General features: G+C 39.6%; 3 protein-coding genes across 7 annotated transcripts in view; 2 read left to right on the top strand and 1 right to left on the bottom strand.

Annotated features, from left to right (window-relative positions):
- Nucleotides 1-437: 437 nt before the first annotated feature.
- Nucleotides 438-3870, top strand: LOC132197019 (transmembrane protein 184C). 3 transcript variants are annotated; one of them, XM_059620040.1, is made up of 7 exons: nt 438-555; nt 608-794; nt 859-1035; nt 1222-1527; nt 1701-2036; nt 2098-2566; nt 3234-3870. In XM_059620040.1, exons 3-6 carry the CDS (start codon nt 895-897, stop codon nt 2563-2565), a joined length of 1251 nt encoding a protein of 416 aa, XP_059476023.1. In that variant the 5' UTR covers nt 438-555; nt 608-794; nt 859-894; the 3' UTR covers nt 2566; nt 3234-3870. The 3 variants fall into 3 exon arrangements, with proteins under 3 accessions (XP_059476023.1, XP_059476026.1, XP_059476025.1); XM_059620043.1 differs by having other exon boundaries at nt 608-747; XM_059620042.1 differs by having other exon boundaries at nt 443-555; nt 611-794.
- Nucleotides 3871-3872: 2 nt separating this feature from the next.
- The window catches only part of LOC132197012 (cell adhesion molecule Dscam2), a 120258-nt gene continuing 100592 nt past the window's right edge, over nt 3873-23538 (bottom strand). Inside the window, exons 6-30 of one of the 3 annotated variants that reach the window (XM_059620022.1) lie at nt 20555-21003; nt 17628-17781; nt 16914-17176; nt 16109-16270; nt 14567-14848; nt 12733-13017; nt 10855-10974; nt 9966-10154; nt 9666-9813; nt 9421-9569; nt 8814-9021; nt 8539-8757; nt 8307-8485; nt 7940-8248; nt 7744-7886; nt 7524-7692; nt 7177-7452; nt 6941-7122; nt 6627-6885; nt 6426-6572; nt 6232-6372; nt 5880-6169; nt 5610-5793; nt 5420-5513; nt 3873-4779 (exon numbers count right to left, since the gene is read on the bottom strand). In XM_059620022.1, the coding sequence (XP_059476005.1) occupies nt 4518-4779; nt 5420-5513; nt 5610-5793; nt 5880-6169; nt 6232-6372; nt 6426-6572; nt 6627-6885; nt 6941-7122; nt 7177-7452; nt 7524-7692; nt 7744-7886; nt 7940-8248; nt 8307-8485; nt 8539-8757; nt 8814-9021; nt 9421-9569; nt 9666-9813; nt 9966-10154; nt 10855-10974; nt 12733-13017; nt 14567-14848; nt 16109-16270; nt 16914-17176; nt 17628-17781; nt 20555-21003 (5263 nt within the window). In that variant the 3' untranslated portion in view covers nt 3873-4517. Of the gene's footprint in view, nt 4780-5419; nt 5514-5609; nt 5794-5879; nt 6170-6231; nt 6373-6425; nt 6573-6626; nt 6886-6940; nt 7123-7176; nt 7453-7523; nt 7693-7743; nt 7887-7939; nt 8249-8306; nt 8486-8538; nt 8758-8813; nt 9022-9420; nt 9570-9665; nt 9814-9965; nt 10155-10854; nt 10975-12732; nt 13018-14566; nt 14849-16108; nt 16274-16913; nt 17177-17627; nt 17782-20554; nt 21004-23538 lie in introns of all 3 variants that reach the window. The other 2 variants (XM_059620021.1, XM_059620020.1) reach the window with 2 other exon arrangements.
- Nucleotides 18277-19852, top strand: LOC132197427 (zinc finger protein 234-like). The gene is made up of 3 exons (XM_059620717.1): nt 18277-18470; nt 18656-18777; nt 18833-19852. The coding sequence occupies exons 1-3, from the start codon at nt 18295-18297 to the stop codon at nt 19705-19707; spliced, it is 1173 nt and encodes a 390-aa protein (XP_059476700.1). The 5' UTR covers nt 18277-18294; the 3' UTR covers nt 19708-19852.

The raw sequence follows: 23538 nt of genomic DNA on the forward strand, positions 1-23538 counted from the left end.
GTAGTGCAGAAGGCCCTGTTTCGGCAGCACCGCGCTGATCCTCGACTCGTCCGACTTGCTGGCCATCACGAATCACGCGGTGCGGGCGTAAGTACGGCTCGACCGGCGCCGAATTTACGTGGAATTCGGTGAATTTGACGTTTTGCTTTTGCTGCCAAAATTTTTGCCAACGCAGCCAGCTGATCGATAAACAAATAGTTTTGGCGGTGGATTTGAAAAAGGTGGTGGATTTTCACGAAATATTTAATAATTAACATGTTTCGCTATTTTAATAAAAGCTGAATTATATTTTAAATGCATTAAATACTAATCATTATAAAATAAATGAGCAAGAAACTAAGTATCGTTAAAATACAGTATTATAAAAAGTGCCAAAAATGTATTCTTCAATTGAGCGATTGCAGCGCCGCCGCAAAACTTTCTTTTTCAACTACGTAGTAAACAGAGACGTCCAATGCGTGAGGTGCTAATAAAAAGAAAGGTCGAAGTCTTATCAAAAAATAGTGGAATGCAGCGGGACGCGTTATCAATGAGCGTCACCGAAGCTGCCTATAGGTAAATATGTAATCACGGCACACAGTCGCCGCATGACCAATGTTATCTGCAGCAGGATGAGCTTGAGCTGGCCCCAGCGATCTCTAAATTTGAGCACCTCCTTCGCAGCAGCGATTGAAAGGCAAAACCTGTAGTCACCGCAAGAGTCATGTGATCGCGACCCCCAATTGAGAAGCCTTGCAAAGTTTTTAGGTAACGCTTGAGCGACGGACCATTGAGTCGTCGTCGATCGCCTCTATGTACGTGTGATTTTACTCTGGCCAAACAAGAATTATCATCGCTTTTGTTGTTGAATTTGGATAGTGGAACCAAGCAGGAAGGAGGGCCAGAGACGCGAAGATGTGGTGCTCAAGGATTTGTGGCCAGTGGCGCCTCTGGATCCAGCCAGTGATCATGATCCTCTACGCCGTCATCCTGATCGTCGTCATTCCTTTGATAGTCAATAAAAGCATCAACAATGGTTTTTCCGCCACTGATCAGGTAATAAACAATGGAATCACAATATATTATCTTTTATTTTTAATTTTTCTATTGAAAAAGTTACTAAATATATTAAATTTCTTTTTATAAAGGAAACCACAGTATACCTCGTCTTGTTTGCTTTTAATCGCATAAATTATAAATTTAAGTAAATTCAGTAAATGTTTAATTATCTTATAATTGCAGGGCATTATTATTGGTGGTGTGTTTGTGATGATGGCGTTGCCGATCTCCTTCTGGGACATTACACAGCACCTGGCGCACTTTACCAAGCCGTACCTGCAGAAGCACATAGTACGAATCCTGTGGATGGTTCCGATCTACGCGGTGAACGCTTGGATCGGACTCGCCCTTCCGTCCGCCTCCATCTACTTCGACAGTATTCGAGAATGTTACGAGGCCTATGTGATCTACAACTTCATGAGGTACCTGCTCAACTACCTCCAAAACGAAATCGTCGACTACGAGATGTCCCTCCACAATAAAATTGAGGTGAGAAAATCTCTCCAGAATAATTCTAAGAAAGCTAAATTTTCAAAATAAAAATAAATAATGTTAATTGTTTTCATCTTTTTATTTTATGAAATTTTTAATAGAAAAGGATGTAAATAGAAGTTATGTTAAAATTTTGTCTACAAATGGAAGTTTTTCCTTTGAAATTTCAGGTGCACCACATGTTCCCATTGTGCTTCTTGGCGCCCCGAGAGAACGGCCCTGATCTCTTCCACTTCTGCAAACACGGCATCCTGCAGTACGTCATTGTGCGGCCGCTGTCCACCTTTGTCTCGTTCATCTGCGAGATCAACAACGTGTATGGCGAAGGAGTTTTCACGGCCACCGTCGCCTGGCCCTACATCATGCTGGTCAACAACTTTTCCCAGTTTGTCGCCATGTACTGTCTAGTGCTATTTTACCGCGCCAATCGGGCCGAACTTGCACCCATGCGACCCCTGGGAAAATTCCTCTGCATCAAGGCTGTTGTTTTCTTCTCATTTTTCCAGGCAAATATAAACATTTTTTTTTTTGCATCAAATTCAATGTAATAATTTCAAATTTTTTCAGGGTGTGATCATCACAATTCTGGTGTATTTTGGCGTAATCGCCGCCATCTTTGGCACAACCGACACGGAAAGCACCAAGGATGTGTCATCCAACATCCAGAACTTCTTGATCTGCATCGAGATGTTCCTGGCCGCCATTGCCCACCACTTCACCTTTTCGCACACGCCCTTCATTGATCCTGAGAGCGAGCACCGTTCGTGCTGCGAGTCCTTCCTGCACATGTGGGACGTGTCCGACGTGCAGCAGGACATTCAGGAGCACTTTGGCGTGGTGGGCAGTTCGCTGAGCAGGAGGATTCGGGGCCAGTCGTCCTACCAGGCCATCGCCACAGTGGACGCCGACGAAAGGTCAAAGTTGATTTACTCGTCGGCAAGTGATTCCGAGTCGGGCAGCCTGAGATCAAGTTACACGGTGGCCTCGAGCACAACGGAGGAACCGGCTGTGCCATATTATCACAGTTTAGCATGAGGTAATAATTTAAGACAATTAAAAAACTAAGAACTAGCTCAATACTTGCACTGAGATATATATTTTTCCCATGAAATTCTTTTATGTTTAATGAATTGATACTATGATAATTGCATAAAACTTAATTGTTTTTTTCTGCCGTTAATCACAGATTTTTTTTTTTTTTTTTTTTAAATCAATATCCCGCTTCAGTTTTAACTTTTAAAAATAGTTTTAGGTTTTTATTTCAAAGCTAAAAGTTATAAATAACATGTTTTTATATTTACAACAAACAAAATGATAAGCCATTTTTTGTTTCAATTAAACAACTGACTGGACTTGGTTTTAGAAAACAATTTCCGGCACTGTATTTTAAAGAAATTAAACTTTACATTTTGTATTTTGTCGGAAACCTCATTTGATTGACTTTGCAGTCATGAATCGATCAGTGCAAACACTAAGTCTGACCTTTGCTGCCTGAACTTTGATGCGTGACATTTCGTGCACACAAACTGGCATTTCATTACCATCCTTGATTCCGCTCCCTCACAAGCTCAGTCTTTCCTTGAGAGCCGTCTGATAAAGTCCTTTTATACTTGCATGGTACAAAAATTTTGCGATTCCTTTTTTTCCTAAAAGTAGCTCTGCTTATTGCACAAGGTTATAATAAGCTTCACTTCTATTTCCAGATGTTTGCTGACAAAGACTTTGTTAGCTCAAGCAGCCAAGATGAAGCCAGCGAGCTGCAAACGCGCCTTTTACGAGCCGACGGGGCTTTGAAAGTGACTGACATGGACACTGAAGTGCCAAACACCGACCAGGACGACCTTGAGGAAGACGTCGAGCTTCTGAGTGTGGACCTATTGAGAAACTGTGTCTTATCTGTGGGCAGTGAGGAATCAAATGAGGTCAAGGTTCACAACCGCAATGTGCTCAGTAGATTGTGGCACTTCTTCAAAGTGACGTTTTGCTTATGCTACTCGAGCAGATCCATGTGATCAGCTCTACAGAGCAAAACTTTGCAGTTGAATAATGAGTTTATTTTTTGCAACTTTTTCGGCAAGTGTACGAATAATATTCACTAACATTCTTCTCTACATTTAACTTACATAGATTTTCCACGATATTTTGTGATTTTGAAATTGTATCAAAAATTTAGTCTGAAATTTCTAATTCATCACTCCTGAATCGGATAAATTGGATATTTCCTCTTTATTTGTGCTGACTGATTCTGCATTGTCGTATTATTTTCTGTTGTACGTATTAAAATTTTTACTCTTGATCATGCGCTAATCAATAAAACAAAACTTTATATATTTATTGTAAGTTGTTGAATTTTAATTTATTTGTCTTACAATTACATAGTCTTTTCACACTTGATGACTTGCCCACAATGCAATAATTCGTTTTCCCAGCAATGTATAATTTTGTATAAGTTGTGAACACTTAGTAGTAGGACACCAACATGCACATTTAGTTTTGAAACAGTAAAATAACGACTGGCTAAATGATTTTATAAAGTGAGTGTAGAAAAAGAGACCTGCTCTTGCTAGGTTTCAAAAAGTTTGGCAGAGAGATCGATCGGATTGAACATTAAAATTTTTTTCAGTTATCCGTCAACAGCATCTGTCTTTGGGATTTCTATTGCAACTTAGGCCAATCACTACTTCTTGAGGTGTTTTTCATTAAAATGCAGACTGGAAAAAGAGGAATTCGGCGCGAGTATGCGTTTCCTTAAAGTTATTGAAAAAAAAATAACACCTCCATGTGCAATGAAAAATCAGCATCTCCGAGCGCCTGCATGTAAATAGTCAGAAGAAGTTGTTTTGTGGTTTATTGAGCATCAAAATCTGTAGCGAGCTAGATTTGATCTGCCTCAAAAGTACATGTATGCATTTAAAATGAAGAAAAACGCCGCCCCCAATTTCAAACTCGATCAGTCCTTATTCAGCACTCGGATCACAGGTCAGTCCTCAAACGGCTATGGAGAAGTCTTCGGGGGCGCCGTTGGCGCCGCTTGGCCTCGACCACAGGGACGACGAGGCGCGCAGTTTCAGCTTCTTCAGCGTGTCAATATCACATTCAGCTTCGCTCAGCTCGGAGGGGTAGGGCGGCGGCCGCAGACTTTGGTAGAAAGGAGTCTCGGCCACGTTGTGCGGCCTCAGGCCGGAAGAGGGCGTCGGCGCCCTTTGGGCCGGCCGCACGCCTGGAGTGGGCACCCCTATCCATCGGTTCCTGCCAATTAGAATTCAATGTGAGAGACGCAGTTTAGTCTGGGGTGGAAAGTTGAGGCGACAGAGAAGGGCCGTTTAATTATTTGTGACCCTTAATACATTCATGCAGGTCTGGCCATTGATGTTTTTTAGATGAACACTGATTTCATTTTTTTTTTTTTTTTTTGAAGACTCAAATTAATAAAATAATGGATTTTTGATTGAGTCTATGAAGTTTTCATGCTGCTTGTCAGGGAAGAATTGGGGAATTTTCTGAGACTGCCAAGATAATCTATAATTTTTTTGTTTGGAATGCAATAAAAGCTGCAAGCATTTAATTGTTTGCCAGTTTTGTTTGGATAGAAGTAGAGACAAATGGAAATATAACAAGCACATATTGGGAGTACAGTTAAAATTCTACCTACATACAACTATCTCAAATTTCATCTTATGCAGTCTGGAAAAGAAACAAAAAATTAAACAATCTCACAAAATTTATAGAGGACTTCTACGCAGAAATCGCTTGTATTGTTAATTAGCTATCGGGGCGGTGGGAATTAGAATTTTGAAAAACTGCTTTTTGTGAATTTTTCAGCCAATGAGGAATAAAACATAGTGATTATGCTTTCTTTACATATTTATAAATACTGAGATAGACTAACCTGTTGCCTTTTCCTCTTCGTGGTAGAGACTTTTGATCAGAGGTGGGAGACAAGTCTGAAGAGGTACTAGACGCAGCTCCATGATACATAAAATCTACAAAACGCAATTTTAATTAAAACATAAACTTCACAGAAGGTTAAGTGATTTAATTTAAATCACAAAATATTTATTTTGAATATTTTAAATTACTATGAGTTGGTCTCTGGCGACCGTCGAGCTGATTGGAAGATTCAGTCCTGCTGGAGATGACCTGGTCAGGGTCAGAGTCTGAAGGGCTGTTGTACTCTTCGCTGTCAAACCCCTTCTTGCCTTTGATCGTCAGTCTGGCAGAGTTGCCGGCTATGCTGCCCGACCGCCTCCTCTTCCCGTAAACCTTGAAAAAATGAGCGTGCGATTAACGCCTGCGAATCTCGCGAGCTATGCAACCCGCGAAGTACACGAGTCGGGCAGGCTGCTTACATTCATTACCGAGTGCGATGGGGGAGAGGCGCACCCTTCCGTTGTGGCCTGCTCGTGGTAGATGAAAGAGTGCAGGAGGCTTCCTGGAGAAGGTTGCGCGTGTCTTGGCACCGTCTCGGCCAGGTGGAAGGTCGCATATGGAGAAATATCCTCGGCGCTTTCAGGAATCTTGTCCGCCGCCTGCAGAGCTGCTTTGTGAATGGTGGCGTAGTACTGCTCCCGTTGGTGCTCCGAGTTGTGTTTGTTGTCCCGCTCATCCTGACACTCTTTGCCACCCTGAGGGTCACCTTCTGAAAATAATTTTAATTTCCAGGGAAAATATTATATTAAAAATAGATAAATGAAAACTCACTGTTTTTCCAACACAAGCAAAAGGCGACTGCTGCACTGATCACTGCCAAAAACGCGGCCAAAAGAGGAAGCACGATTTTCATTTCTGTGTAAAATGGTTTCTGGCCCATGTTCTTTTGAATCAGTTCTGGCGACGCCATTTCTGTAACATGGAAATTGAAATCTGACGTAAATTAAGTAATTACATGAATATACCTCCTTCTAAAGTGAGAGTGGTGAAAGAAAATTCATTTGCTGACTGGCCAGCAACATTGAAGGCAACGACTTTCAGGTCGTACATGGTTGCAGGTGACAAACCAAAAATCAGGTGCCTCCGCTGAAGGTGCTGCATGTTTCCTAAAACTGCTTTTCAAGAACCAAAATTGTAATTGATTTTAAATCAGACAAAAAAAGCACCTGTGTTCCAGTGGTCCGAGCCTGCCTGTTTGTAAAAGAGTTCAAATTTACTGAGTGGACAGCCACCGTCTGGCCAGTTGTGCAGACGCACTAAAACTGAGGTAGAATTTGATTGGACAATTTGACTGTTGGCTGAGAGCGGTGGACGGCCAGGGACGCTACCCTGAGTGCGCACTGTCACTTGAGAGGAGGCAGGACTACTGCCCACGAGTCCATGAGCGGTCAAGAAAATCTGGTACTCGCTTCCGCAACGCAAGTCCTTTTAAATAAATCATTATTATTTTCACATATTTTAAATTTACAGTTAAAATAACCTTTAATTCATAAGTGTTAATGTATCTTGGCAGTGATAATTCTTCCCAGTCACCATTTGTGGGTCGGAAGTGCAGAGAAAAGCCAGTCAGAGGTGCTCCACCTGTGTCTCCAGCCTTCCAGTGCAAAACGACACTGCTGGAGGTGCTTCCACTGATGTAAAGACTCGGAGCAGCCGGTGGAACTAATTTTTAATTTTAATTAAATCAAAACGTTGTAATTTTTATTTAGTAGGAACCTTGGACTGTTATTTTGTACAGAATCCGGTCTGCGCCCTCAGAATTATGAACGTGACAGCTGTAGTTTCCCTCGTCGTCCCTGGTAATGCTGTCAATTCTAAGAGCCCCTGAATCTGTGATGTAGGCCCTTGATGCCTCATCTCTGGACAGCAGACTGTTCCCTTTTGACCATTCCCGACTGAATGTAGGCAGCCCGACGGCAATGCACGGCAAAGTGACAGACGTCCGCCACGGCTGGATGATTTGCTGACCAAAGGATGCAATTTTGGCAGGAACTAAAAATAATAATAAATTTAGTAATTAATAAAAAATAATATTGATTTAGAGCAAAAAAAAAAAAACTTACCTCTGCCACTTGGCACGGATGAAACAATTCTTGAGCCAGGTCCATCACCTACTCTGGTTGATGCGCTGACCCAAAACTGGTACTCAACGCCTGTCCTGAGGCCATTCAGCTCAAAACTGTTTGCTCCCGGAGGCAGCGCTCTAGGCGAAGGCTGCATATCCGACGGAGCCTAAGAAGGATTATAAAAATTAATCTTTAATTTTATTAGTCACAGATTTACCTGTTGAGACCCTGGGAGAAGCAGTCTGGTGTGCAGAGTGTAGCCTGTGATTGAGCCTCTGGGAGTGGATGGGGGCAGCCATGAAACCAGCAGGGTCTGAGGACCGCTTGCTATCACTTTAATATCTCTAGGAGCACCAGGAACTGAGGAAAAATTGTTTTGTAATTATTTAATAAAATAAGGTATAATAAAATACCATCCTCGGCCGTCTTGCAATAAATTGGCCTGCAAAGCGGTCCGTCTCCAATTCCAGTGATTGCTGCCACTTGCACGGTATAATTTGAGTGCCTGGCCAGACCCTGAAGCACGATTGTCAGGGCGGTCGTTTGCCTGCTCTCAGGTGCCGACGACGCGTGGGTGCTGGCCAGCTCGGCAAGTTCGTAAATCAGTTTATAGCCCTGAAGAAGGCCATGAATGTTGGCGGAGGGAGGTGGTTGCCATGAAACCTGAATGGATTGGGGGGAAAGGGCCACGCAACGAACGTCCTGAGGAGGCTTTGAGGGAACTGAAGAAAATTTTAATATTTAATTTTTCATCAGTTTACTTGAGCTTTTTAATATAACCATCTTCCAATGTTGTGGCTGCCACGGGTTCTGATAGAGGTCCCGCGCCTTCCTGATTGATGGCCTGGACCACAACCAGGTAGCGACTGAATTTCCTCAGGTTTGAGACGAGCAAGGTTCCACGACCTTCCTCCGTATCAACAGGCACCGAAGTGAAGTTGAAGCCGTTTGAAGCACCACTTTTAAATTTGCAAGGTTTGAAACGCGATTAAAAATTACTAAGCTTGAATACCTGGCTAACTTTACTCCTACGTTGTACCCTGAGATGGTGCCATGTTGCAGTTCCTGGCGTGGAGGGGACCACGAAATAACCACAGTTGTAGATGAGAGGGCAGTGACGCTGACCTGTAGGGGAGGACCTGCAGGCTTCTGGGCCTGAGTTGTAAACCTGAGGTCAGGGCTTGGCGCACTGCGTCCGGCAGGACCCTGAGCAGTTACCCTGACGATATACCTGAAACAAACGAAATTTCCTGAATTATATTTTTATTTATAAAAAAATTATATTACCTTGTGGCAGGTTGTAGGGGCTCAAGGACTATGCTATGTGCGCCTCCTGAGACCGTGTTGACCCTGGCCTGGTCCCAGGGAATGCCCTCCTGGAGGTATTGAACAAAGTACTGAGTCACGTCTCCCGCTGACCCCGGCTTCCATTGGACACTAGACGAGCGACTGCTCACCATGATCATTTCCACAGCATTCGGACTTGCCGGTGGCTCTGCAAAAACAGAAAAACATTAAAGAAAAAGTAAAGTTGCTAGACGCAATTTCTTAAAGTCAAGAATCACAATTAAGGAAGGAAATCGATTGCCAAGGGTTGGCTCCTTTTGCGCGGGGGGGAAAAAGAAATAAGTCCGTGAGCCACAAAAGCCTGTGTTTTATTGGCTTGGTTAGAAATAAACACACTTTGCCAGAGAGCAAAGAGAAACGAGCGAGATTAAAGAGAGCAAATAATGCGGTTTCTTTTTAATCCGCTGGAATGAAAGGCAAGTCTTAATTAAGTCAACTCCTCCATCTGTCTCTCCTCTTTTTTCACTTTATTTCGCGTCTCATTCTGGAGACAAAATAAACCCCGCTTAATCCTCCAACGCCGAACCAAAATTTATTTCCAGCATACCTTGCACGGCGAGCTGCACCAGTTGTTGGTCCCGGCCGTATACGTTTGTGGCCTGGCAGTAGTACGAACCGGCGTCCGACCCTTCGGCAGACATGATTTGAAGGGTGAACGACACCCCTGAGGGAATCATCTCTTGCTTCGTATTATACCTGCAAAAAAAAAATTATTTTTAGGTGAGGCCAAACCAAGCGTATTATTAAAATTTTCATTTCATTAATTATTTTTTTGATTTCAAAAAATCTCACCTGTAATTGCTTGAGGCCGCGACGATTTCCTTTCCTTTGAGCCAGACAACATTGATAGGCGCGTCGCCACTCACGTCGCACTTCAGTTCTGCGGTCTCGCCCTTCCTGACTGACACTAGCTTGGACTGGACGGCGAAATATGGGGCCGCTGCAGAGAAAATAAACTCTTCTATAAATTTTTTAATAAATAATAACCCCATGGGCTTTGAAATTCCAGTTTGAATTTATTATATGAACCCCCAAAAGAAAAGAGAAGACATATATTTGGGCAAATTGCGTGCGAAGGGCGACTGCACTCACAGTTGACGTGCAGCTGGATCACTTTGCCAATTCCCTCGCCGATCCCGTTGCTGGCCTGGCACAGGTAGAAGCCCTCATGGTCCTCTTTCACGTGCTGCAGCAAAAGCGAACCGTTGCTAAGCAGCTTGTATTGGGCGCCCCACGTAGACGAGCCGCCTCGCAGCTCTTCGTAATCGCCAGATTTGCTACCTATAAGCAGCATCATTAGAGGAAAAATCAGTGCACACACTTGCCATTTGCGATTTGTTATTGGTTGGGCTTCCACCCCAAGGGTTTCGCGTTTGCGGCAAATCCTTTTAATCTGTCCGCTCGTCATAATGAGAGAGGATCGGATTTGGGGAAAAAAACCTCTACTAATATCAGGGCAGTTTGAAGCCCATATAAAAAAAAAAATGGAAATCGCATCTGTATTATAGAGAGGGGATTTATTTTCGGTTTTTACATCGGTTTGACCTCTTAAAATATTTTTTAAAAGATCTGTGATTTTTTTCATGAATTAATCGATATGAATTCATTACACAACACATGCACAACTAAAAACTGGCAAATTTTGGAGAAACCATTTTCCCGTCACTGTTAAGTTTTTAAATTGAAATATCAACAGAACAAATTTTCTAAAAATGATTTCCTTTTTTTAAAACATTCTTCAAACTTATAAAGTGCTTTAAATGTCAAATTTTTTCTCAACAAAAACCTCCATTTCACATTTTCCTCTACTTGAAATTTTTCTGCCTAATCTGATTATCACAGATTTAATGAAATAATAAATGCTTATAATTTAAACAGAGCCATTTTTTTGAGCAATGAAAATTTTGCAGCTCACACGTCTGCATATGGTTGGGTGGTTGGAAAGCGGCTGAAAATGGATTGACAATAAAGGGAAACAGACCTCTGGCCTTTTTCCAAGTGACGGTGGGAGTGGGCACGCCGTCTGCCTGGCACTGGATCATGACGTGCCGACCCCTCGGAGCGTTCGTGTCCACCGGCTCGACCACCCATTTGGGAGGAACTGCAAATCAATCTGCGGTCACAAGTCTGGCAAACGTTCTCTCATATTTATTCGCGTCGGGTTTTTTTTTTCGTTCTTTTTGTATTTTTAAAGCCATTATTTTTAAACGGGAAATGACGTTTATATACTTTTATATGCTCGAATGTTTTGGCACGATTATTTACAGGGTTTTGGTTGATATATTTACAGAGTTTATATTTTACAAAGGTTTGTTCAGAGACAAATATATATAAAAAAGGTGCAGGCTTATCGAAAAGTAGTGTGCAGAAAACGCATGCCAAAAGAGAAAAGATCGTCATGCGCAAGAGGAGATAGTTGTGAAGTGTAAAGAGAAAGAGGATGCACTGCTTTTAATATAATTTTAAAGATATTTATGTAAAATTACTTCAAAGTAGGTAGGAAACAGTGAGAGAATATATTAATATATAAAAAGTGCCATGCAAATAGAGTTACATAATAATTACTGTTTCTTACGCGTAGTTTACCTGTCTGTTTATCAAACCACCTCGTATAGGATTTTTGGGTTTTTTGTGTCAAATCAATGTGTGAGATTAAATCAACATACGTTTATAGATTTTGGCGGAAATTTAATCTGCTCTAGATTTGTTGGCGGAAATTACATTCATTCAGCTCGTTCTTATAGACTGATGTGTATGTCAAGTCAGAAACCAAAAGACCACACAGATCAGCTAGTCTAGAGAAAATAACCAAAGAGTGAAGTAACAACGCATTCGTTAGAGTTTGAAATTTCTGGAGAAAAACGAACGTCGTATGTATTGAGAAATGAAAACAATATGTCCACAGCTAGAACTGGACTGTGTGTGTAATTTCCAAAGTTGTTCGGGAAGAGTGATAGTATTATTTTAAATTGTTTAGTTCAACTGATTTAAGTTAAGACATTTCACAGCAACCATTATACTAAATCTACTTTAGTTGTCACACTGCATTAATTCTTTTAGTTTGTTTAAGAGAGCGACGGCTGAGAAAAGAGCACCATGAACAAAAGATTGTTTTTGGTTTATAGTAATAGTATACAAAGTTTTTTTTTTAAATTATAGCTCGTAGATATTTATAATAGATTATTATTCATATTTACGACTGATATTTTTATTTATTAAAATTTATTAAATGGAGGGATTCATAGAGGAGTATTCCATTAGCACGCTTTTAGTAACTATGCATCTCATTTGCCTACTTTCGAAAGTAGGATGTTTTACAAGTAACTAATCTTTAAATAAAATGACTAAATTTAATAATTTATTATACAACCCTTTTTTGTCTTTTGAATAAATTTCTCAGGACAAGATTTTATTTGAATTTAAAATCTGGACATTTTTTTAATTAAATGAAATAAAAATCATTACTCAAAAATGAAAAAGTATTATTTTTTACTTTGAAAATTTCAGATTTCAGACTGTGCTTTCAAATTGACGTTGCTGAAATTAATTTATCACAAACGCCTTGATTGTGGGTGGCAGCCGGTCTTCCATTAGAACGCAATCAAAAAGCGTAAAGCGTGCAGCGCGAGACGAGAACTCCTCGGAGACCCTGCCGTGCTAATGAAATTAAACCTCGCTCTTTTGATTCAGAGCCCAATTTCGGCGTTTGATGGGGGAGCGCTAATCAGGCCAGCGCGAAATTGGATTCTGAAAGAGCGCCCTTTTCTCAGCGAGCATAGAAGAAATAGTTTCTCGCGTTGGAATTTTAGTGTGGCCACCGTACTGGTTGGTCTCTCTCGTTATTCGCAGTTGCAATTACCTTTGACGCTCAAAGTGGCCGTGAATCTGACTACCGCAGCCAGGTTGGAGGCAACGCAAGTGTAATCGCCCGAGTGTTGAGCGACGAGTTGTTTGATATTGAGCAAGCTAGAGAAGGAGTCAAGGGTGGACACGTTGACTAGATTGTCATTGGCAATGGGAGCACCGTCTTTGAGCCAAGTAACGGAAATGGGCGGATCGCCGCTCGACACCCCGCAAATGGTGCGCGTCCGCATGCCCTCGGACAGGCCCTCTTGGAACGAGAACGGCTCAATGCTCGGCGGAACTGCCAAATCCAAGCGTTAATCAAACACAAGAGCACCAACACCAAAGTAAAAAAACAAAAACATAATTCTTTCTTTCACTCCAAGTCAAACCTGTTGTGCTTCTCGGCAGCCTCTGCTTCTCCTCTCAGGCCTAGTGGAAGTTTTTTTTTGTCAGAGGCGAAAGTGGAAAATATATAGATCAAAAACGGCATGGCAAGCAACGGGAGGAGTTTTTTTTTCACTGACTTAATTACAAGCTCAGGTACCGCGGCCTACTTGGAAAAAAATTCAATTTATTTCTCATTCCCGGAAATTACATTTTTCTCCTTTCCTTCCAAGAGGAAAATTGAGATTTTTCGTGTATTATTTTTTTTTCCAAGTACGCCGCGGGGGTGACAATGCAAAAAATGCAGCATACAGTAAATAATCGGCGTGTTCAGACGAACCGCACTGACCCAAAATATAATGTTCGATAATATGTATGTATAGTAATTACACGAACAGTAATGATAAAATATACAATAGCAAAAAACAGCAGGCCATGACAAGAACGGTAGAGAAAATCACTGGCAATGAATATATGTAAAATGGTATTATATTTATAAAAGTATGGCAGCAGACACACACAAATGAATCGAAAACAGATGCATGTAGACTGTACAACAGATGAGACTGTACAGCGCGGGTGGCGGAAAAGGGCCTCCGGGGGGTGTTATAGCATGTGGGGTGGAGAGGGCGGAAAATTGACAAAAAGTATATATCAGATTTCGCGAATCGTATTTGCGTTCTAGGCTGGCTGGTTGACAGTTTCGAGCTGAATAAAAAAAAGGGCAATTTGCTTTGAAGTTCAAATTCACAAATCAATCAATAAAATAAGAAGGAATGCAAGAAAACTTGGAAAACAGTTGTGATGGAAGTGAAAATAAGTTTTTTTTAAATTGACAATTGCAAAATAATAATAAAAATGGAACAACAAACTTACAGCCCATCTGATTTAATTTTTGTTATTTGCTTTCCTTTCAATTAATTTTATCTTGAAAATATGTTTTAAATTAAATTGACCTTAACGAAATAGAAATCAAATGTCTTATTAAATATAAGCGAGCTTCTAATCGTTTGCAAATATTTGGGTACAAGAACGTTTTTGAGACAAAAAGTTGTTTTTTATTTTTTAGCCACAAAAAGTCATGAATTGGTAAATTTTGCAAGAATCCTACAAGTCTTCAATCAATCGACATCCTGAGTTTTGGAAATAATTTTTATGCGAAATTGTTTTTTCATTCTTCAGGATAAAAAATTGCACAATTTACTATAAATGAATTATGCTACTTTCTTTGTCACCCCATATCAGGATTATTATGCTCTTTTATATTTGAATTTAATGAAACAAAAAAATATTTAGTTAGCTGAGAAAGCGTTCAAAAGTTACGTAATCTCCATTTCCAAGAAAAATTCAATAATTTGGTTCCTATTTTACTTGAAAATTTGTCAACCAGCAGCGATAGTCGATTTTGTTCAGAGTTTGGACGTTTCGGTTTGCTGCTCGCGCGGGTGTTTTTAACTTTTTACCATTGACTGTGATTCTCTGTGTGTGGGTGACGGTGCTGGCCTGGTTGCTGGCGCGGCACGAATAGTTGCCGTTGTGCTCCGGCGAGAGGCTCTCGATCAGCAGGATGCTGTTAAACGGATCCACCTGATTAATAGACACAGTGGAGGGCGAAAGGGTGCTTCCGTCGCGCAGCCAGGTGATGACCAGGGGCGGGTCGCCGCGCACCACCGAGCACGTCAGGGTGGCTCGTTCGCCCAGATGGAAACTCCGCTCCACCGAGAAGGGGCTAATTTTTGGCGGGACTGCAAACGACACACGCACACACAAACACGTAAGGCATTATTATTACTATTCATTTTTTTTTATCTCAATTTGAATCCTCGCCAACATGTATAAAAATTCAATTCTTCTCTTCTCTCGCCCTGAAAAAAAAAGAAGTCCGAGTCTTTTCTCCGAATTCGCCGATTGGCACGCAAACGTGAGAGGAAAAAGTAAAGCTGACCGCCTGGCCGCGTGGAAAAGCGGAAATTCAATAAGGCAATCAGTGAACCCGCCAAGGAATAATAAATGTCGCGATGAAACGCCCATTACGACCGAGGGAACTGGCGCTCGGCCAGACTGCCCGCAATTAATGGCCACGTTCAAAGGTATTAAACGTTTTCGCCTGTTCCTTCCAACAGGGTTACGTAAGATAGTCATTTTCTCCTCAAAAGTGCATAGAAAAATGTTGAAAATAATACTATAAAAATAATATGGAGTAACATAAATTACGGTACAGGTCAAAGCTCCGCTTAGTTTAAACCCAATTAAGAAAAAAATTATTGGAACTTAATTAAATAAACACTTTCAACTTTCAAGGACCAGAAATTCATTTTTTTTTTTTATTGTGGAAAGTTGAAAGATTCAAATAAACATTAAATTTATATTTATATGAGAAATTTCCACTATCTGTAATTTTAAATAGCAAACCTTCAATGTGTTCCTAACTTAAAACTCACTTTTAGGAATATTTGTTTTGTAATAAAAGAAATTATTCATACAATGCATACTGTATAAATTTGGATTATTTTCCCCATCCCTAGCCGCGATTTTTCGCTTGAAAACCACAATAGATCGCCACTGAATCAACTCAAAGCCGCGGAAAAGAGGAACAAAAGGCGTGAAATGCGATTTTGCGGCCAGTCTCCACACAGCAGCGCGCATTGAATTCATTAAATTACACCCACTGCAGGCGATACTTTTTCCGGCGGAATAAATTTCGCGCAAAATTCCGTCCACGCGACGCTTTTTTGCCTCGACCGCATTAATATTTTGCCAAAACAAACAACGCGTTGTCTTTTCTTGACGCATAAAAAAGAAAGTGCGCGCCGTAAAATCACTTTTATCGCTGCCAGGAAATTAATAAAAAAAAATCGCACGCTTGATTGACTCGGCAAATGGGTTTCCATTAATATTTATGAGCGGAGAAAAAACTCGGACGGGGTGTCACTTCGGCGGCTCGAAATCGACTTGAGCATCGAAAAACAATTAGCTGCGAGGGAAAAATAAAGGGAGACACTCACCGATCACGGTGATTTCGCCGTTGCGACGGGAGCTGTGGCCCTGCTTGTTGCGCGCCGTGCACGTGTACATGCCGGCGTCCGTCGGTTTCTGCACGTGTCTGATGGCCAAGGTGCCGTTCGGGAACACCTTCTGCCGCAAGTCCACCGGCAGCTCACGACCATCTGCTCAAATTAAAATTTTGTCTAAATTGTTTTGCATAAAATAGTGGTCGAAAAAAATCATCATAATTATGATTAGGACCACATATAATCATTTCAATAAAAAAGTTGATCATTAAATTAATTATAAAATTTAATTAGATAAAGTAACAATATTTTTAGTTTATCATTGCACTTACTTATTAACCAGTATTACTTATTTAACCAGTTTTAACGTGATTTAACTCGTAGTGTAAACTTTTTTTGATAAATTTAATCCTAGAAATTTTGTCTAAAATTTGGCAACAGAAACGATGGGGTAGCATAAAATTTTTTATAGCAGTTTGCAATAGTAAAAAGATTTAAAAAATATAAATGTTTGTAAACTTCGCTAATATATACAATTAATTTTAATTATAGTCATGGAAAATTTTAATGATTAAACGTCCTTATAAAAGTGACCAGTTTTTGACGTTTGAATAAGATTTAAATTAATTTGTATATTAAATGCACAATAACTCCAAAGTGTTGATATGTAAACTGATGAACCCAAAAATTAGCAGAAAGAGAATAAAAAAAGAAACTTTTCATTGTTTTTTTTTTTTTTTTTTCTTTTTGCAACACTTGGAAGATTGAAAAATTTTAGCAAGCCGTGGAGGCAACTCACTGCGCTCCCAGCGGATGTCCTCGATGGGGTATCCGGCGACGGGGCACTTGATGTAGAGGGTCTCGCCGGCGACGGCCGTCACCTTGGGCATGGGCCGCACGTACGGCAGGCCGTAGACGTTGAGGCGCGCAGCGTGCGACGCTCCGCCCGCGCGGTTTTTCGCCGAGCACGAGTACTCGCCGCCGTCCTCCACAGCCACGTGACTGATGTTGATGTGGCTGATCACGTCGCCGTGCACCGTCACGTACTGCCCAATGTGGATCCTGCACACACACAACCCTTCCATTCAAGTCTAATTTATACAAGCACGGGCCAATCTCCGGAGGGCAGAAAAGTTAAAAAGGGATTTGGTTAAAGATAAAACTTTATGGCAAATCGTATAATTTCTAGTCTCCATGTATATTTTTTAATTATTTAAATTTTAATGCTACGACAAAAAAGTTTGACTATTATTATTTTTTTTTTTTTAAACAAGAAAACTCATTTTATGAATTAAAGTTTCTAGTTAATATCGCTAAAATAATAGAAATTTATGGATACTGGTAAATTTTTTACAGGGGCGTATATTTTCCAGTTTTTTTAGAAAAAATATATTTGCTTAAATTCTGAGAATTTAGGTCAACTGTGCAGATTAAAGATAAATAAAGCAAATCCATTATGTACATATTGAATCAGCAAATGTCATTAGTCTAATTAATGCAAACACCGCCGAACCTGTTTGCAATGTCTGTTGGTGGCAGAGCGAATCCGTCCAGTCTCCATTCGATGCTTGGCGTTGGATTACCTGCAGCGCTGCATTTCAATGAAACGGACGGCCCCGGCTGCATTGTTTGCTCGATGAAGCTGTACAGAAGCGACGGAGGTGCGTCTGTAATTATATTATTACAAAACCGATTATAATTAATTAAAAATCATTTCAAATTTTAAGCGTCATAAAAACTTTAGAGTATTATTCACCATTATTTTGATTTTCACATGTTTTTATTACTGCAAGTGCTAACCAGTGCATACCAATTAAACAAAAAAACGCAAACAAAGAGGAAACCGAGGAGGTTCATAGCCCTTTTATTGTTACGAATCTGTTGCGAATATTTTTTATTATACCGCCGTGTCATGAGTCCCCCTCCCAATCAGCTCGACCACAATTAGCTTTTTTTAAATGAATTTATTATCAAATTTCATTTTTCGATTGAAAATTTTAATAAAGGAAGGAGCAGTGGAGGAGGCTGCGCGTGTTGTTTTTCGCGGGCGTTGGTGTTTTTTTTTTTTTTAAACGAATCCCCTCTCCTCCTCGGATGCTGGATGCTCCATACGCGGGAGGTGATCACAGGTACAGCTGATCAGGTGAACAAAAAATACAAGGTATACACTAAGACGAAAGATGCGGCCTGAGTTGTGCCGACTTTGCGAGAAGCCGGCGGCCGACGGCGGATACCGAGCGGCCGAATTGGACAAGGAGAAATTGGCCGAATGGTGTTTGAATTACTTAGGCACGACTTTGGCCGAAGAAGTGAAAGACAATGACCTCTTTTGCTACTTTTGCGTTTGGGACGCCAGGTATGAGATAATTTTTATAAAAGATCCTAAAATTTAATTGCGGAACATTATTATTTTATATTTTCAATTATATTGATCTTAATTATTTAAAAATTGACTATTCATGTTATATTTAATTAAAAATTACCAAAAAATAAAGTGTTGAATTTCGTTACGTTAGCGCGTTACCAATTTTATAATTTTAGATTTCAATATGAGAACGAGAAAAATCATGGATTAATTTGCGGACAAAGTAATTTGAACCTATGCTGGTGGCTTCAGAAAGATGTGGGAAGAAATATTCGTATCTTGTTTGAGAATTACGAAGGTGAGCAAAATTAAAAAAAAATGTTTTGAATACAAAAATTGAATTATGATTTAAGCTGGAATGGTGCAGCAGTGCTGGGTTCCTTTGAAAAATATGGATAACAAGCAGAAAACAAGAAATGCAAGTAATACTAATGCTGAAGAAAAGGTCGAACCAAATAGCTCATACAAAAAATGCTGCTATTGCAGCAAACTTAATATTCCAAAAACAGAGTGGACGAAACATATAAAAAATGAACATGCAAATGTTGCAATCAAATGTAATTATCGCAAGGACTGTGTCTCTTACTTCAAAAATGTAGAGGAGAGGGACGCTCATGTAAAAGAATTTCATTTGAAACCAAAAGTAGAAATCCTCTATGATTGCATTTATTGTCCTTTAAAGCGTTTCAAGCACAGGAGTTTTTTAAGACATGTAAAATCAAACCATCAAAATGTAGCCATCAGGTGCGTTAATTCAAAGTGTACCATGTTTTTCAAAACGCAGGCAGATTTGGATTTGCATTTTAGCTCAAAACACAAGAGCATTGAGCAAAGGAAAAAGTTCAAGTGTCCATCATGTGATTACAGAGCTTTACATAAGACACACATTGCACACCACATGTACAAAAAACATCAAATCACAGAAAAAATTAATAAGTGTCCCGACTGTCCAAAACAATTCTCAAGCCACGTGCTTATGAATCGTCACATGAGTCAAATTCACAAATTTAGAACGTGCCCCGCATGTAATCTAAAAATTCCAATGTCCGTTTTTTTCCATCATTTTACAAAAAAATCTTGCGGGAAATGCAAAAAGGAATTTGATTGTTCAATGTCGCGAAAAGATCATGAAAATTTATGCAAGCTCAAATGCGACATATGCTTGCAAGTTTTCAACAAAAGATTTCAGTTGAGGTACCATAAAAAACGTGTACATTTACTTCAGTAAGAAATGCATGTGAGATCTACTGAAAACAAATGCTAACAAGTCTTTTCAAGAATTTTATGCGTTTATTTCATGGTACTAGATTTTGAAATACTATTGTTGAGCAATTTCGCATGACTATATTGTAGTTCGGTGGGAATTTTTTTTTTTTTTTTTTTTTTTTTTGAGGGAAGACATCTTTATATACTTTCATTACTTGTTGTTCATTGTTTTCTTTCTTATCTATTACTATTGATAGTGTTTTCTTATGGTTGATTATACTTCGTCTGATTTTTTTATGTAGAGTGTGTAAAAATGAATGGAGAGTAAAGAGATCGCTGCACTTTGGAACACAAATAGCATTTCATTAACATTTTTTCCAATTATTGTCATTTTTCCTATTAAATTTACGTTCAATGAATTTATAAAAGTATTTTATAAATAGAAATAAAATGACAGTATATAGTATCATTTTTGAAAAATAAAAAAATAAAATAATATAAATTCATGGTGATTTGAATGAATCAACCCTCGATTGTGAAATTCTACCACAAAAATAATATAAATTCAGCTTTAAAGATAATTATAGAAAATATAATTATATTATTTATTTATTCATAATTATAATAAAAAACTTCTGTGGAGTTGCGTAAGTTTGTCAATAAGTTAGTTAAAGATTCAAGGAAAAAGGTTTTTAAATTTGAAAAAATTTATTAAGAAATTGTGCCTGCCTATTTTACCATCCATTATGTGTTGCTGTTTGGTGCAAAAAAATCATATCCCTCCCCCCACCAGCCGGAAAAAAGGCATTTTTAACATAAAAACCGCTCGTTATTGAACAAATAAATGTGAAACTTGAAAAATTTCTTACCTCCCAAAGTGAGTTCGGCGGCGGCCTGGGCGGTGACGCCCTCATCAGATCGCGCCACGCACTGGTACATGCCCTTGTCCTCCCTTCGTACTGGCCGCACCAACAATCGGCGGCCAGTGCCACCGGCCACGAGGCGGCCATCCTTGAGCCAAGTGATTCCGGCCACGGCCTCCTCCGGTCCAGCGTCGCAGTGGAACTCGGCAGTGGCGCCCAACTCGACGGTCTGCACCCCTGGCGAAAGGTTAACCCTGAGCGGGGTGCTGACGACCAGACGCAGCTCCGCCCCCGCCGCCCCCGCAGAGTTGTTGGCCGAGCAGCGGTACATTCCTGCGTCCTCGGGGCCGGCGCCCTCCAGGGCCAGCAGAGGCCCGATGGCGCGCGCCCTGCCTCCCACTTCACCTGACGGAATTGACAGGGGCTGACGACCTGAAGTTGGTATGCGATACCACCTGAAACAAAAACGTAATGGTTCACCAGGAATATTTTCCAAAAAGTCCTAGATCTAAGTGTAAAAACTAATATAATTATTGTAAATCTTGTAAAGATCCATTGCTTATTTTGTAGAATTTTGAACATTATAACTTTTAATGAAGTAAAAACAATTTTGAAAGATGGTCAAAGTAGCATAAATGGCTTCAGACTGAAAAAGGTTCAATAAGCTGATTTGAAGCATAATTGAAACCCTTAAAAGGATTAATACTTTAATAAAAAAAATGCAGTAGCTGCTTTAGTTAATTGAATTTTAATGCTTACACTTAAATATTTCTATGAGGATAGAATTAATATTTAATTTTACATTTCAAACTACACGGAGTCAATTTATGCAGAAAGGTACTTTTTTTTAGAACAAAATGAATGACTGCGGCCAACTAATCCCTAAACACCTTCCCCCAATTATAATGCCACATTTCTGGGGGAGCAAATAGCTCATGTGGGAGAAGTTTGGCGTAAAAAATTAACGTCGATGGGCACGAAAAAAAGGAGGAACGGCGGTCGTGGCGAAAAGTAATTGGTTTAAAAGTTGGTTTGACTAATGGCCTGCATTCTAATGTGAATTTACGCCGGTGAAAAAAGCGGCTTATTAAGCACAATACGTGTGCACGCGTCGGCGAAAAAGTTTTCGGAAGGCTCCTTCATTAGCTTCCATTAATAAGTTATGCAAGCGGCTTGTCACGCCTGCTTAGCAAAAAGCCTAACTTTCGCTGCCGACATTCCGGCGGCGCGTAATTGGACAGTTTGTGTTAAATTACAAGCGAGGCCCCTTGAAAATTTCATCTGAGCTCGAGTAGGCTCGCTCTTGAACCCCCGCCGTCATAAATAATCCTCCAGCCCTATAATTACATGATAAAAATTTAATTAGAGTCACAACAAAAAGATGGCTGGCGGGCCTGAGTGGGTGGGCGCGAGGGTGGGGGCGCCTCTCTTGTTCTCCACCCTTTCGATCCGCATGCAAATTGATTAAAAAAAGGGCCGCCCTCCGCTGTAATTTAATGAGCCGCCGTGCATAAAATTTCAGATGCATCATCAACTGATCGATATTCGCTGGCGTCGCCACTCGCTTGACATCTCCTTTTTGTCTCGTTCTGCGCGTCGTTTAAATTTATAACCGAGGCCCGCCGCTGGGAAAATAAATTCAGATAAGATCTATTGCAACGACGGTTCATTTTCGGCGTCTTTTCGTACTTCAAGGAAAAAGCGTACAGCTTCATTATTTCCTTTGACTCGTCTTGTTTTCAGTTTTTGATCAAAGAAAAAGGGTAATTTTTCTTTGTCTGCGACTCTTTCAACCTTTCGCACAAAGTCGTCATTAAAAAAGGACTGATAAACAAAAAAAGACACTTTCTAAGAAAAATATTGTTAACCTACTTTATAAATGGAGCGGGGCTCGTAGAAGGGACCTGTTTTCCCTCAACATTGATTATTTTGTTCCAAAAAATTATATTTCCAATTATTATTCGAGATACAATTTTGAAAAGCAATGAAAAGCAATGGATTTAATTATCATAAAAAGTAAAATTTTTTTTACACAAACCTTACGTTCATTTTAATTTTTAAATTTTTTTGTGAATTAAATTGGCAGAACAAAGTCAGTGCCGTCTAGCCTGTCTACATAAGACACAAAATGAAGATCGTTGAAGTTGGCACTTTTGTATTACCGCTTAAACAAAAAAAGGGTGAAGAAGATTAATAAATTTGAACCACTTTATTTTCTTCTATCCTAGGTGAATGAATCAGCTTATTTTGGTGATAGAGTTTAATGAAAAATCTAGGAAAATCATTATTTGATTTTTGTATTACTTTTCTAAAAAGCAACAACCTGACTCAGCACCTAAAATGAATTATTAATAATAAAAAGATAAAATAAGATATAAATTATATAATTTATCATTTTTAAATTTGAAGAGAAATTGGAATATATATGTAATATTTTAATTTAATAATTTAATTTTTAAAATCACATTAAATAATATTATTGAAAAAATTAAATCAAGGACTACAATTTGTTTCCATTAATGTAATTTTTTACAAATCAAAAATAAATAACTGATTTAAAATTAAATTAAAAAAAAAAAAATATATATTTCGCTTTATTAATATTTTTAAAAATATCTTACGCTAAAACGTCTCCTGTCTCCTTATTTACCAGTTAAGAAATTAATTTTTTAACTTTGAAAAACTGTATATTACTCAAAAAGTTCCTTTTTTATTGCTATATGGATGCCAAACAAAAAAGCGCCAGTTTTTCCGCATCCAGAGCTTTCCCTCATCTCTTTGGCGTGTGTTTTTATTTTGCAAACCCGGCAGTTCTTTGAAAGTTGAAATTTCAATATCGCGCAAAGAGGTTGAGAGCGAGGGAAAAAACTGCGCGCACCAGATTCTAATTTCAAAGCCAAATTAAGATCGATACTCGCGTCGTGACAGAGCGGAGGGAAAAGCTGTCTCCAGTCTGGCAGCGCAAACACAAGCGAAAAAGAGAGATTCCG

Source organism: Neocloeon triangulifer, unplaced genomic scaffold (assembly GCF_031216515.1).
Source record: "Neocloeon triangulifer isolate White Clay Creek 2 clone unplaced genomic scaffold, ASM3121651v1 ptg000012l, whole genome shotgun sequence".
Classification (NCBI taxonomy): Eukaryota; Metazoa; Arthropoda; class Insecta; order Ephemeroptera; family Baetidae; genus Neocloeon; species Neocloeon triangulifer.